Genomic DNA, 13,325 nt, shown 5'->3' with positions numbered 1-13,325 from the left:
AGGAAGGGAGAAGCTTCAGCTTTAGGGTTCAGACTCTGGGATAAAGCTCTAAAAAGGATAACAAATAAGGCTGTTAGATGCTAGGGCCAAGGTGGGGTGCCCCAACTCACAAACGCAGCAGAAACAGAACAAAAACCATCATGGGACCCTGAGCAGCTCTGAGGCCAAGCTCACAGCAAACCGCAGGCTCAGGGTGGCAGGCACCAGAGCCCCAGCCTGAGAACCCAGCCAGCCCAGCCCCACACCTGGACTTCCGAGTTCCCCAATGTCAACAGAGGGCACAAGCTCCTCGTACCATCATAAGCACCTGGGTGGCCTATGGGCAGCAAAATAAAACTGCTGGAGGGGGAAGGATGAGCTCAGAGCACAGACCGGGGACAAAAGATGTCACATATTCTGTGAGGCAGAGACCCAGTGGTTCTGGTCCTATGCCTGTGTTTCTGAGGCCCAGAGGAGCTGGCCAGGCCCCATCTGGGGCTCCCTCTCTTGTGCACTTAGATTGCCTTTTGAAGAGCTATCATCTGCTCTTTGCATCCCTTCCGGCACAGGGCCAGCCCCATTCCCCTCCCCATCTTCCAAAGCCCCAGGGCCCTATCTGTGGGGTCTCTCCAGCTGGGACTGGCCCATCACAAAGCCCTGGGTTCCAACTGAGCTGCTACCCTCTGATTATCCCAGATTAGGAAGCCTGTGACCATCTGGACACAGCTGATAATGGCAGAGGGGAGGGGAGAAGAATGGAGGCCCAGCCTCTCAGAGCCTGCTGGTCCCTACCCCACAGATAATACCCAGAACAAAGCAAAAAAGGTGCTGTACTGCTTGCCCACCCAGGCAAAAGTCTGAGTGGAAAAGGTAAGATCTTGACATGGGCACCTCACCTGGGCTGGACAGTTCCTGTATGCCAAGCAGACTGCCCCATTTCCCCAACAATGACCCTTCATGCCCCCAGTGCTCTCCTGTGTAAGCGCAATGCCCTTTCCTGCCCTCTCTGCCTGGGCAGATCTGATACCCTCCATTCCAGAGATGATCACTCTCCTTATGCCCCTTCCTTATCGGACCCTCTTTTTTATCACCAGGCATATAGCCAGGCCTATATATGTGACGTCTCTAGTCTCCCTTGACATACCCACAGAATGCTTCTTGAGGCAGGAAAAGTGTCAGCTTTACCTCTGTATCCCCCAATGCTTGGAACAAGACCTTCCACTCAGTACACTATACAAAAGTTTCCTGGATTTCTATATCATAACACCTATGAGGTAGTACTATTTCCTCCCTTACCAATCAGGAAAGAGACTCAGAGTTATGAAGTGATTTATCTTTTAATGTCACTGGCCTGGTGAGTGGTGACAGAGGCAGGATTCCACCCTGGGTCCAGCCATCTACAAAGCGTGCTCTCTCCATGCAGCCTTGCCCAGGTTCTGCTAAAACAGTGTTGAGTGTAGCACAGGAGTTGTTTAGAAGTGGAAGATACAATAGTCCCCCCTTATCTGTGGGGGGATACATCCCAAGTTCCCCAGCAGATGCCTAAAACCACAGTTGGTACCAAACTCTATGTATGCTATGTTTTTCCTATACATACATACCTATGATAAAGTTTAATTTATAAATTAGGCACAAGTAATAGATTTAAAATTAACTAATAAAGTATAAGATTATAATACACTATAACAAAAGCTGTGTGAATGTAGGCTCTTTTTGTACTAACTTACCTGTCTTGTGATGATGTGAGATGATAAAATGCCTACAGGATGAGATGAAGTGAAGTGAATGACACAGACATTATGATGCAGCATTAGGCTACTATCGACCTAAATCAGAAGGAGAATATGCTTCCAGAATACAGCTGGTCTTGGGTAACTGAAATCGCAGAAAGCGAAACCATGGATAAGCGGGGGTGGGGGTGGGGGGGGGGACTATTGTGCATCATTTCCACCATGGGAAACCCCAGCCTGATGCGATACTGTCCCTGCCCTTAGGGGCTCCCAGTTGGATGAGGGGAGACATGGTTCATCTCCCTGGTGAGTCAGGCTCACCAGAATACAAGCAAAAGATTTTACACTAGTGTCCTAATTTTCTAGGACTGCAGGTTAGACCAAGACCATATACAGAGGGCCTCCCTGGCTCCTAGCCCACTGCTTTTTGTGCCCCGCCCCCACCCCAGGCTGCCTGCTGAATGGGACTGTTACTGCCCAGGAGGAAGCCAGACCAGGAGTCCTGAGTATGACTCCTTAGGTAAATGGGTTTGCCATCCTCTCCCCAGCTGAGAACAGACTTAACTTTCTGTATACCATCAGAAGCCACTGGACCCAGATTTAGTTTTTGAGTTTCGTTTTTTAAAAGTTCTAACTATTTGTAAGACTTAGTATTTTATGACTGTTATTCTTTCTTAGTGGGCTTCCAAAGAACAATGAGAAATTTACTTACTTTTTAAAAACAATAAAACTCATTCTATCTTGCACTGACCATACAGATTCATTAGATTCATCTATAAATCTAAAATACATTATGAGATCATGATGAATTTATTTTTCCTGTATCTTGAAAAATTTTGCTGTTTAATCATCCTAAAAATTATTTCACATTACTCATCAGTTATTCCCAAACAAGACTACAATGATCAAATGGAAGAATGATGGTATTGCCTAGAAGGAAGACACAGTAGTGAATAAATCATTACTATTACATCATCTTTCAGTTTCCATACTAAATTTCCTATAGTGCATATCATCTTTCAAGAAGGTATAAAAGAAGTTGAGACGTCAGCTGAGAACTCAGGATCTTTCACTCTCTGCCCATAATGACAGAATGCCCAAGAGAAGGAAACTAACAGAGGGCATTTCACACTTAATACAGACAAACCAGAAAGTAAATGCAGGGACACAGCAGCACTCTCATTTCTGGGGATGCAAACTGGTCAGTCACATAAGCAAAACCTGGCGTAGATGAATTTTCTCAAACCCAAGAATTGGTGAGTGAACCTATTTCTAAAAACAGAAAGGATATATGGCATTTTAAGTCAATCAACAAGAAGGATTTCATCACACAGTATTTGACAAAGACCTGTACCATCCTATTTTGTACAATACTCATCTTTTATGATGCCTGTGCCCCAACATTTACTTGATATAGTTTGTTACAGTTCGTTAAGTGGAGACATGCTGAGGCGGTTGTGTACTAAGGTGACTATAGGGAAACAGATGCTGTAGATGTTTTAAAAATTCATTAGATTGGTCCTTCAAATTGATCTTTATAAACCTAAAATCAAAAATGTTTTAAAATTATGGAGCAAAGAAAATGTCTTTTCAACATTATGAGCCATCAAAAAAATTGTAAAGTATTCCATGTAGACAATGCAAGTGCAAAACTGAACCAAACGTAAACCAAAAACCCAGAAGCAAGAAGCTAGAGCGTACTACAGATATATTTGAAATCTGGGATCAGTAGTTACAAGATGAATACATTCCAGCTTCACACAGGGTGGTTGATGAGCATTTAACCACGTTTAAGAGATGGTGCTCATTTGGGGTATGTTGTCTCCCAGGCAAGGAAAATACAAAATTGTTTAATTCATTTATGTATATACATACATATACATAAATATCTATTTTCATGAATATATGAATGAGTTTTATTGACCTGTAATTCACATCCCATAAATTCCACCCATTTGAAGGGTAGAACTCAATGGTTTTCAGTATATTCAGAATTGTGCTAATACTTGCTAAAATTTTAGTATTTTTAGAGCCACCTGGGTGGCTCAGTTGATTAAGTGTCTGATTCTTGATTTCAGCTCAGGTCTATATCCCTATTCTTGGGTTCAAGCCCTACACCAGGCTCTTTGCTGACAGTGCAGAGCCTGCTTGGGATTCTCTCCTCTCAAAAATAAACTTTAAAATTTTAGTAAACACTTCAATACTTGTAAAATATATAACTGTTTCCCACTTTCCCTTTATTCTTCCGTAAATTATTTGTAAAGTGACTTAACATTTAAAAGATATGGTGTCTATTGGACCTAGATGGTAAATAGCGATGGCTAGTCTTCCTGTCGTATTGAAGGAAAACCAGTGAGGAAAGCTCCATCACCTCTGTTCCTCTGTCCCTGATGGGAAAGCGGTCCCATTGCTGGGTCTATGCTCTCCCTCTAAAGAGCAAAAATATTCTCAAAGACAAGGGAAGCCCTTTACACTGTCAACAACTTACAACTCAACACTCCAGCTCCTCTGATTCACCACACAAGACTGGCAGGTACAGGATGGTCATAGGGGTAGTCCATGGCCAGCCAGTGAGGATGGAGGGTGAGATGAACCCATCACAGCAGCACTCCTCCAACAGTGGACAAAGGCCCAGCTGCACCTGGCCGGCTGAGCTGCTAGTACAATACAGGACTGAGCAGCAAAGGTGTGGTCTCATTTCAATTTCAGAGCCACTGGAGCCTCTTACTTGTAAAAATTTGAGTTTAGAATAAGTTGTTCCCAATCTAGGGCTTCATGTCACTTGTCAAACCCTAAGTAGGATCTTGAGATAGCCTAAGAATTTTTTTTTTAATTTTTTTCAACGTTTATTTATTTTTGGGACAGAGAGAGACAGAGCATGAACGGGGGAGGGGCAGAGAGAGAGGGAGACACAGAATCGGAAACAGGCTCCAGGCTCCGAGCCATCAGCCCAGAGCCTGACGCGGGGCTCACACCCACGGACCGCAAGATCGTGACCTGGCTGAAGTCAGACGCTTAACCGACTGCGCCACCCAGGGGCCCCTCCTAAGAATTTGCCAAAGCCTAAGAGAAATCATACATTCCTTCCTCTAATATGTATCATGTGGGCTAAAGTTGCTATAAAATGAAATTAGTGACAGAACTAGCCCATTGTAGGGATGTTCAGATTAATGGACTGTTTACAGCAAGCTCAGGGAATATAACAATTTTCTCACCAGTCATGCTGCTTAACAAGTTATACATGTAGTTTTTGATCAATAACAAATAGGGAAATGGTTTCATGGATAAAATAACATCAAAATCTCATGTCCCTGAGGAGGAAAAAATAGAAAAACTATTTTTTTAGGTTGACAATGTTGACGCTAAATGATACTTAAATGACTTACTGCTCTGGTGTTGGCAGGCCCTAACAGAACAGCTACATTTATACACAGCAAACTCAGGGCTCAGAAACAACCACTAGGTGGGATGTGGCATGGTAAGAGGCCAATTTCAGCACCTGCAGAATGTGGGGACACCTGATCAGTTATACCCACTTCCCAGCAGAAGCAGAAAGCCGTCTCTATGGTCAAGGCCCTTAGGATGGGGAGAATCCAATACCATGAAGTTAAGCTACTAATCATTTCTAAGAGGATTTGCTTAAGTACAAATAGTAACATCCAGTACACTCAGAGGACTTCCTATGGGTCAGGCACTGTGCTATGAAATCACATGCTCAAGGCTGAGATGACATTGATGGGCCCATGCTCATACTAAGAAGTTAACCTGGTTTTGAATGACTCTGGCTGGAAGGCCTGGGCTCTCAGCTGTTGTCTCTAGAGATAGTACACTAGATGATATGCTACAGACAGGTATTGTTAGATCTTCAACTCGAACAGACTGGAGAGATACTGATGGGAAAGATTCACCAGTGCCTGTGTCAAATTTGAATCCAAGTCTGACTGCAAAGCCCAGCATCTTCCCACGTCTCCTTTTTAAAGCACTCTGCAGAAAAAGGTTATCCCCATCCCCACCAGGCTTGTACATTCCCGTAAGCCTTTGTCTAATTTCCCAATTAGAGGAGACTGGCTGACTGGAAGTAGGGGCTGAAGGTAACAGACTCCACACATTATCACTCTGCTGTGGGATAGAGCAGCCTGTGACAACAGTGACCTTTCTGTCTGGATGCTGACCCCGCCCCCCCACCCCCCCCACCCCCCCCAAGAAACCCCTTACCCATTGTCCTCTGGTGCCAACAGTTTTTGTACTTTCCCTGGTTCTCCATATTGAGTGTTGTCCATTGATCTGGGACCCTTGCTTGGCCCCTGGGCCTATTCTCAAATTCTCACATTCCAGCTTTCAGCCTCCCTTTCTTCACCTGAGCAACTCAAGCTTTACACATGCACACTAATAACCTGCTACTTTATTCAAGGCATTTTATTCTTCCCCAAGCATCTACTTTGGTACTTATTTCCTGCTACAGCACCCCCTGGCGGGGAGTTACATAACAGTACGACTGAACCCCACACACCAACTTTCAGTTTTAAGTGGATTGGAAGTTAAGGAATTTAATCACCCCATCTAATATACAAAGACCTGTGACTGGCTGTGCCAGTACTAGATACTGAGGTCTTAGATGACCAGGACTGCCTTAATCTGTTTCTAGCACCAAATATTCTGGATGCTTATATTAGCTGAACTAGTTTCACAACAAAAATCCCCTCACAACCAAATTACAGAAGTCCAAAAATACAAGAATTAAATAGCCTGGCCCAACATTTTCAGTAAAATTGCAAAATGCCATTAGTTTTACGCATAAAGGATAAATAAGACTTTATGATAGCTGCCTATACTGCATTAGATTTGGGGGTGGGCACAGACTCACTTAAGCAAGGCACTCAAATCTCACTTTACTTGTATATAGTTACTGAGGAGGCCCAATACCAGGCTTGCCTGCTCATAACCACCTCACCCTCAGCCCTTCCCAGAAAACTTTCATCAGCTTGAGAAATTGTCACCTCAAGTTGAGAAGCATGGGGAAATAAACATTCATTTTTGTATTTAGGCTCTGCTTCCTAATGATACAATACATTCCACTCCCTAGAACACAGTAAGCAGTCATTAGCACATTAGCTATCCTAGAGGTTAGAGACTTCCAAAGGGGAGTGTCTCTACTAAACTGAAAAAACAATGAGAGGTTACTTCTAGATTAAGGATAAACATCAAAGGCCCCTGAAAGGGGGAGGGCAGAGACACATTTGTCACTGCGTTCCCAATGTAACTCATGCACTAGTCACGTAGGATTTTCCTGCCAGCCTGTCCTGCACTAGTTTCACCTGAAGAAACTAGGAGAACTCAATTTCTTAAAGCCCATCAACAGAAAACGCTTCAAATATGACAAACTGTAGACATGTAAATGTTCTTCTAGAGTGTAACAGCTCAGAGGACTGAGCATAGAAATGTGGATTCTAATCACAGCTCTATGCTGCTTAGGAAAATGTATTTCAGCATTTTAGGCTCTTCAGTAGCACAAGCAAATTCTCTTTACACTTTAGAGATACTCAGGATTAAATGAGAATAATGCAGAACACTACCTATAGTGTATAATGACCCAAAATATAATGGAATGGGCAAAATAAAACACACTCATTTTCTACGTGCAATACAGATTCCCTTATACATCAGAGGAAAAAAAGCCATTTTAAACATATCCCTCTTCTAAACCTGTAACACCAAACTGCAGGTGAATGAATCAAAGTGCTGTCCTGTTAACCATCAGCCATCAGCTTTCACCAGATTTATGGGATATTGGGTCTGGTTAACTCTGCTTGGCTCCTCCTGTTCTGGCTCCTGCCTCATAAGCACAGCTGAAACCAAGGATTTCCTGGCAGCCGAAAGAATCAATCAAGGAATATTCCCTTGGGGCAATAGAATTATCAGTCCAAATAGTGGACCTACAGTCCATTCAGGCCATGCGTCTTTTTTAAAGATTTTATTAGAGGTCTTTAGAGAGCAAAATCCAAACTCCAGATCCAGCTGCCAAGAAGACCCTGAAACAGAATAAAGCACAACAATAAGAACAGAATCTTCACCTGAATATTGGGTTCTTTCATTTCCCATTTAGGGTTTGTGTGAATATATACACAGAGAACACCTAGAACACACAAGAGGTGCTGGGCATAGAAGAGGCTTGATGTTACTATTTTAACTGAAGAGGCTGCTGAATAACAGGCAACTAATAACAAGAGAGCCTTGATGATTTTAAGCAAATAAAGGAAAACTTACTTCAAACACAGTAAACATAGGAATTTTTTGAGAGACCATGAGCAGGGGAGAGGGGCAGAGGGAGAAAGAGAATCTTAAGCAGGCTCCATGCTCAGCATGGAGCCCAACACGGGGCTCGATCCCACAACCCTGGGATCATGACCTGAGCTAAAACCAAGAGTCAGACACTCAAATGACTGAGGCTCCCAGGCACCCCAACAGAGGAACTTCATTAAGAGATGAAAGGCAAATACTCCTTCCAACAGAATCCCTGTGTAAATAGGCCTCTGGATCCAACCTGTGTCGTAAAGCAAGTGTAATCTAATTTTTATGTAGCAAGTGCTTACCACAGTGTGGGATATAGAATTATTAATAGGAAGACAGGGAATAGGGTCTTACTCTACCCCAAGAGGTCCCTGGAGACATACCTATTATGCTGTGGGTACTGGTTGAGGCATGGCAGGCGGCTCGGGTTTCCCACCTTTCTGTTCTGAGATGGGGGTGGTGGGAAGGATCTCATCTTTGGGTTCCACAATGCTCACATGATCTGGCAGGGGCTTCTTAGGGCCAATCTTACCACTTGGGTCCCAGGGAAGCATGATCTTCACTTTGATCCCCAGCACACCTAGAAGATGCCATAGTTAGAATCTAGCTGGGGCTGCACCTATCCCATGATAAGACAGGACAGAAAGAAGAGGACAGGTTACTCAAGCACCCCTGGGTCTGGTCCCTTCTCAGACAAATGCCTCTAATCAATCAATGAACAGGACACTTTTGCAAAAGGAACCCATGTGCAGCACCACAGAACGTGGCACTGACAAGGACCAAGAGCAGGATGTGACCTTTCTGACTCGTCATCGTATCATCACCGAAGGGTACACAGGTGGCTAAGAGCAAACCAACTCTCGGATCTGACTGATCTCAGGAATTCTCACAGTTCAATACAGCACATTAATCAGTAAACCCAAGGAGTATCAACATGCTCCACTACTCCCAAAATGAACTCCCCAAACACTGCGGTGTGCGTGGAAAGCACATCTATCTGCTAAAAGCCCTTTGCCCCAAGCACTCCCAGCTGCTTACCCTGTCTGAGCAGCACATGGCGCACAGCAGTATCAACATAGTAGTTAACAGGGTCCCCGCTGTGAATCATCAGGCCATCCACAAACTTCATGGATTTAGCCCTCTGTCCTCGGAGTTTCCCAGACACCACGACCTCACAGCCTTTGGCCCCACTCTCCATGATGAACCGCAGCACACCATAGCAGGCCCTTTGGGAGAACAAGAGACAGATACCCACCTATCATCACCAAAGATAGGGATTGTTCAAGCCCACCACACCCCACCATGTTAAAAAACAGATACAAAAAGCACAAGACTTATTAGTCTGCACTATCTTCGACGTTCCTTTAATGGGGAATAAATTTGACCAGAGCCTGGCAATTCTCCTTCATTCCCATCACACCTCATCTTAGGCTAATTCCTTAGGGAATATTTACCAACTCCTTCTAACCACATGCTTCCCAGCCTTGGTTGCACATTAGGATCATCTCAACAAGATTAAAATAGAACAAAAAAACCTGTGAAGTCTAGACCTCACTCCAGGCCAATTAAACGGTGAGGGTGGTAAAACTCAGCATTTCACAATCGGGTAAGCACTCAGTTTAAGAACCCAGAAATACCCCAGTCATTGAGTGGCCCCTTATCTCCAGAATTCACGTTCATTAGGAACCCTAACTACTAATGTGGGTTCCTAGCCACCTTGACTAGAGTGCTGGAAAAAGAGATTTCTAGGCCTATACATTGACAGCCTTAAAATATCATGCCCCCAACTCGTTTATCACCGCATACCCTGGGAAATACTAATTGGGAGAGCCAGATGCCACTTTAGACAGGGAAGGGAAGGTAGGACCCGGCACTCTAGGATCTAGGCCCCTTTGCATCATCTCATGTAATCACCACAAAAAGGAGAGGTGGATGTAATGACCTCCATTTACAAATAGGAGATCCGAGGGTCAGAAACTCAGTTAAGAGGCTCAGGTCTCAGAACTTCCAAGTCAAACTTCTCTGTGTACAAAAAATTACCTGGACCAGGTTGCTGGGCCACACCCCCACTTTCCACTTCAGTGGGTGGAGACTGACAAGTTTTATTTCTAACGGGTCCTCTGATGATGACAGTGATGCTGGCCCAGGGACCAAGCTTTTGAGGACCACGGTTCTAAGCGGCGTGGCTGGTACTCAAACCAGGCAGGCAGCCTTTTTTAGAAGTCCTGCCTACAGCCTTTCCTGCTACCTATTTCCCCATCAGGTCAACGTTCCTAAAGCTCAGCTCTCATGTCCTTCCCCTGCTGAAAAGCCTGCCAGGGCTCTGCATGACGTACTGACTGAATTTCAAACACCCAAGCAAGGCATTCCGATAACTTCACAAATAGTGAAACTACACAAAGAACTCCTACTGAAATCTTACCAGTAGGCCCAGCTCCAGAGCCATCTAGCCACCTCATGGCTTTACAGTCCATCCCTCCTCACAGCACTATCTACATACATACATACAGATAAGCTCTCCCATCAGGACTATGTCTCACCTCTTTATAATGCCTGCACTTAATGGACCTGAGTAACTTCAACAAGAATCCTAACTTCCTCTCCCTGGAGTTCCCTAATCATTAAAAGGTTCAAGACACTTACCTCCGCACAGCGAGGCCTCCTAGGAGTTTGTAACGCAGAGACTCTGCCTGGGCAATAGCACACAGACCTCTTGTGGCCACTTTTTCAGCATAAAGCTTTAAGAAGGAAACAAGTCACAGCCTTGAACCAGTGTTTTCTACAAAAAACCAGTTCATTCATCACGCCAGCATGTATCACTGTTGGCATCCTCAAGTACTAAACACGTCTGCTACCCACGAGTAACATGCACTGTGATATAGTTCGAACTTTTCCTTATTGCCCTCCCACCCCTAGCTCCTTCTACGGCTACACCAACTGAGGGAGTTGGAACAGTTGGAACAGAAATCCGTTTAGGTGCCCAGCTCTTCCAATCTGTGACCATTTCCTGTTCCATTATACCGTTATCATATCCAAACTGAATGTAAAAATCCCTTAACCACCAGAAACGAGCAGAACAGGCCTATAAACTGAAGCCCACTGCTTATTAAGAGACCTTCAACAAAATACCACTACATTTATAAAATTTAGTGATCATAACTAAGATCTACATGACGTTAAGAGTTTATAGAAGTACCACTCTAAATAACCATTTCCAGGACCACAGTTATCTCTGGCGTAAGCCAAGATCACTCACCTCTACACTGCCCTCAGGAAAACCAAATCTCTTCTGAACCACAGCGGTCAATTCTCGGATCCGCCGGCCCTTCTCACCCAGAACATTCTGCGTCCTTAGGAAAATAAAGAGGGAGAATTTATAACTCTCACAAAATTCCGGACATGACTTTAAATCTTATATGCATGTGGTAGTAAAGTCTCATTCATCTGACACGAGGATATATAAATTCTAGATAACAAGAACTAGAATTAGGTTTAAAATGTCGTTAATAAAAACCATACGTTTACTAAGGCCAATTCACCGGTTGTCCCCTTAAATGTATAGAATACACCGTCCTCGCATATACAACTACAGGTGATAACCAGGAAAACTGAGTTTTCACCTGGTGGCCAAGATGATGATTTCTGTCCTGGTTGGTGTAACTCGGACCTCAACCCCAGAGTAGCCATCTTCAGCCAGCTCCCGCGTGAGAAACTCGTTCAGTTCGGCTTTGAAGATGCCATCAGCGACAAACTAACCAAAAGACAAAACTTGCAATTAGAACATGGATGCAGGGTCACTTTTTCCTGCCTAGTCCTTCTGCCAGGGCCCCTCTCATCAAAATTCCACACCTCTAACAACCAGCCCATCACCTCTCTATTACCCTTGTTCCATCTGGAACGGGGCAACCCTTCTCAGACAAATGCCTCTAGGTCGTCCTTTGGAAGTTACTTTAACCGGAGAGCCCTTAACACTGCCACAGAACGCGGCACCAAGTAGGGGCCCCCCGGACAAAGAGAAAACCTCCAGTCAGACTCGTCATCTTCTCTTCATTGAAGGGTTTTTAAGACGTGTTTATGTGGATGTACGTATACATGCTGAACGGAAAGGTGCCCCGAAAGGGCACATTTACCACTCACTCACTCGGAACAGCAGAGACACTACCCTCGGAACTGGTGAAAATACAGTGACTTAAGCAGTCCCACATAGACACAACCTGGACCATCAGAAGAACCCCAGCCACGGTATCTTGCGGTCAAGTACCTGTGGTCTTACAAAACTGGCAAGTCCTAACTCTTAAAGTGTGTGGATCTACGAGATGTTATGCACACACAAAAACGACAAGCTGCCGCTTTCTAAAGCAAATGAGTCTTTACACCGTTCTCGCCCACGAAAAAGCGAAAAGTCCAAGTTCTCCCCGGGTCTCCTTCCTCTCTTCCTCCAGGAGTTTCCTTTGGGCCCCAGACGTAGCAAAAAACTGACAGTAGCTTTTCCAATTGAGGTCTTTGGGGTCGGTCAGAAGGCGGCATCCTGCCACGAATAAAGCACGAATACGCTGCTCCCTCTCCTACCCAAAGCCACAGTGTGAGCCGTGGTGGGAAATGGCTCACGCTCCCCACATAGCATTCGTTTAGTAAAGCTATCTGTCGACCAAGAAATGCTCATAAGCGCTTTCTCCGGCGCAGGACGGGCGCCCGGCGCTCATCTCTGCTTTCTGCCCAGAAGCGGCAGAAATATCTCGCTGCCTGACTTCCGCCGCCGAACTGCGCTCGCCCAGCTCGGGGCCCGCGTTCCATCCGCCGCCATCCGCAGCCCGCGGGAACGCCACACGGCCACGGCCGCTTCCCGAGGCAGGACCCAAAGCCGCAAGTCTTGCGAAGGCATCGCCACAAGCCCCGACCCGCGCGGCGCCACGGTTCCCCGGACCGGCCCTCCGGGTCTCACCTTCCTCTTCTTGGAAATTTGCACCGCCATCTTGCTGCCGCGCACCGCCGAAAGGAAAGGAAGTGGCTCGCCGGCGGAAGTACGTATAAAGGGCGCGAGCGACGACAAAGAACTGCGCGACGTCAACGCCTGTGGGCCCTCCTGGGAATTGTAGTTTTTAGGAAAGCGTTAAAGGGGAGGCGGGGAAGAAGGGTAATGGAGACCCCTATAGGCAGAAACAGGAAGAGTAGCAGATCAATCAGAACTTTGGAACTGCAGGGGAGCTTACAGTCCAACTCTCATTAGCTTAAAAGTGAGCAACGTGAGACACAGAGATGGAAATTACAGTTACAAGGTCATACAGCAACAGCATGGAATCCTGGTCCCTACACTATACACTGTAATAA

General features: G+C 45.3%; 1 protein-coding gene and 2 non-coding genes across 3 annotated transcripts; all 3 read right to left on the bottom strand.

Annotated features, from left to right (window-relative positions):
* Window positions 1–7,664: 7,664 nt before the first annotated feature.
* Window positions 7,665–13,040, bottom strand: RPS3 (ribosomal protein S3). Its single transcript, XM_040489378.1, has 7 exons — window positions 12,940–13,040; window positions 11,618–11,748; window positions 11,254–11,347; window positions 10,641–10,735; window positions 9,036–9,223; window positions 8,381–8,577; window positions 7,665–7,738 (listed from the first exon to the last, which is right to left on the bottom strand). Exons 1-6 carry the CDS (start codon window positions 12,967–12,969, stop codon window positions 8,384–8,386), a joined length of 732 nt encoding a protein of 243 aa, XP_040345312.1. The 5' UTR covers window positions 12,970–13,040; the 3' UTR covers window positions 7,665–7,738; window positions 8,381–8,383.
* On the bottom strand, window positions 8,682–8,826 carry LOC121039556 (small nucleolar RNA SNORD15). Its single transcript, XR_005794837.1, has one exon. It is a non-coding gene; the product is annotated as a small nucleolar RNA SNORD15 (small nucleolar RNA).
* LOC121039558 (small nucleolar RNA SNORD15) lies at window positions 11,905–12,053 on the bottom strand. Its single transcript, XR_005794839.1, has one exon. It is a non-coding gene; the product is annotated as a small nucleolar RNA SNORD15 (small nucleolar RNA).
* Window positions 13,041–13,325: the final 285 nt, after the last annotated feature.

Source organism: Herpailurus yagouaroundi, unplaced genomic scaffold (genome assembly GCF_014898765.1).
Source record: "Herpailurus yagouaroundi ecotype Mexico unplaced genomic scaffold, PumYag 180, whole genome shotgun sequence".
NCBI classification, from domain to species: domain Eukaryota; kingdom Metazoa; phylum Chordata; class Mammalia; order Carnivora; family Felidae; genus Herpailurus; species Herpailurus yagouaroundi.
Note: the sequence above shows the minus strand (reverse complement) of the source record. Positions and strands in the feature narration are given on the sequence as shown.

Coding starts and splice junctions, on each gene's coding strand:
- RPS3 (XM_040489378.1), bottom strand. CDS start 12,969: ATGGCGGTGCAAATTTCCAAGAAGAGGAAG. Junction 11,749..12,939: donor AAATTTCCAAGAAGAGGAAG/GTGAGACCCGGA, acceptor TCTTTTGGTTAG/TTTGTCGCTGATGGCATCTT. Junction 10,736..11,253: donor TTCCTGAGGGCAGTGTAGAG/GTGAGTGATCTT, acceptor TCCTTCTTAAAG/CTTTATGCTGAAAAAGTGGC.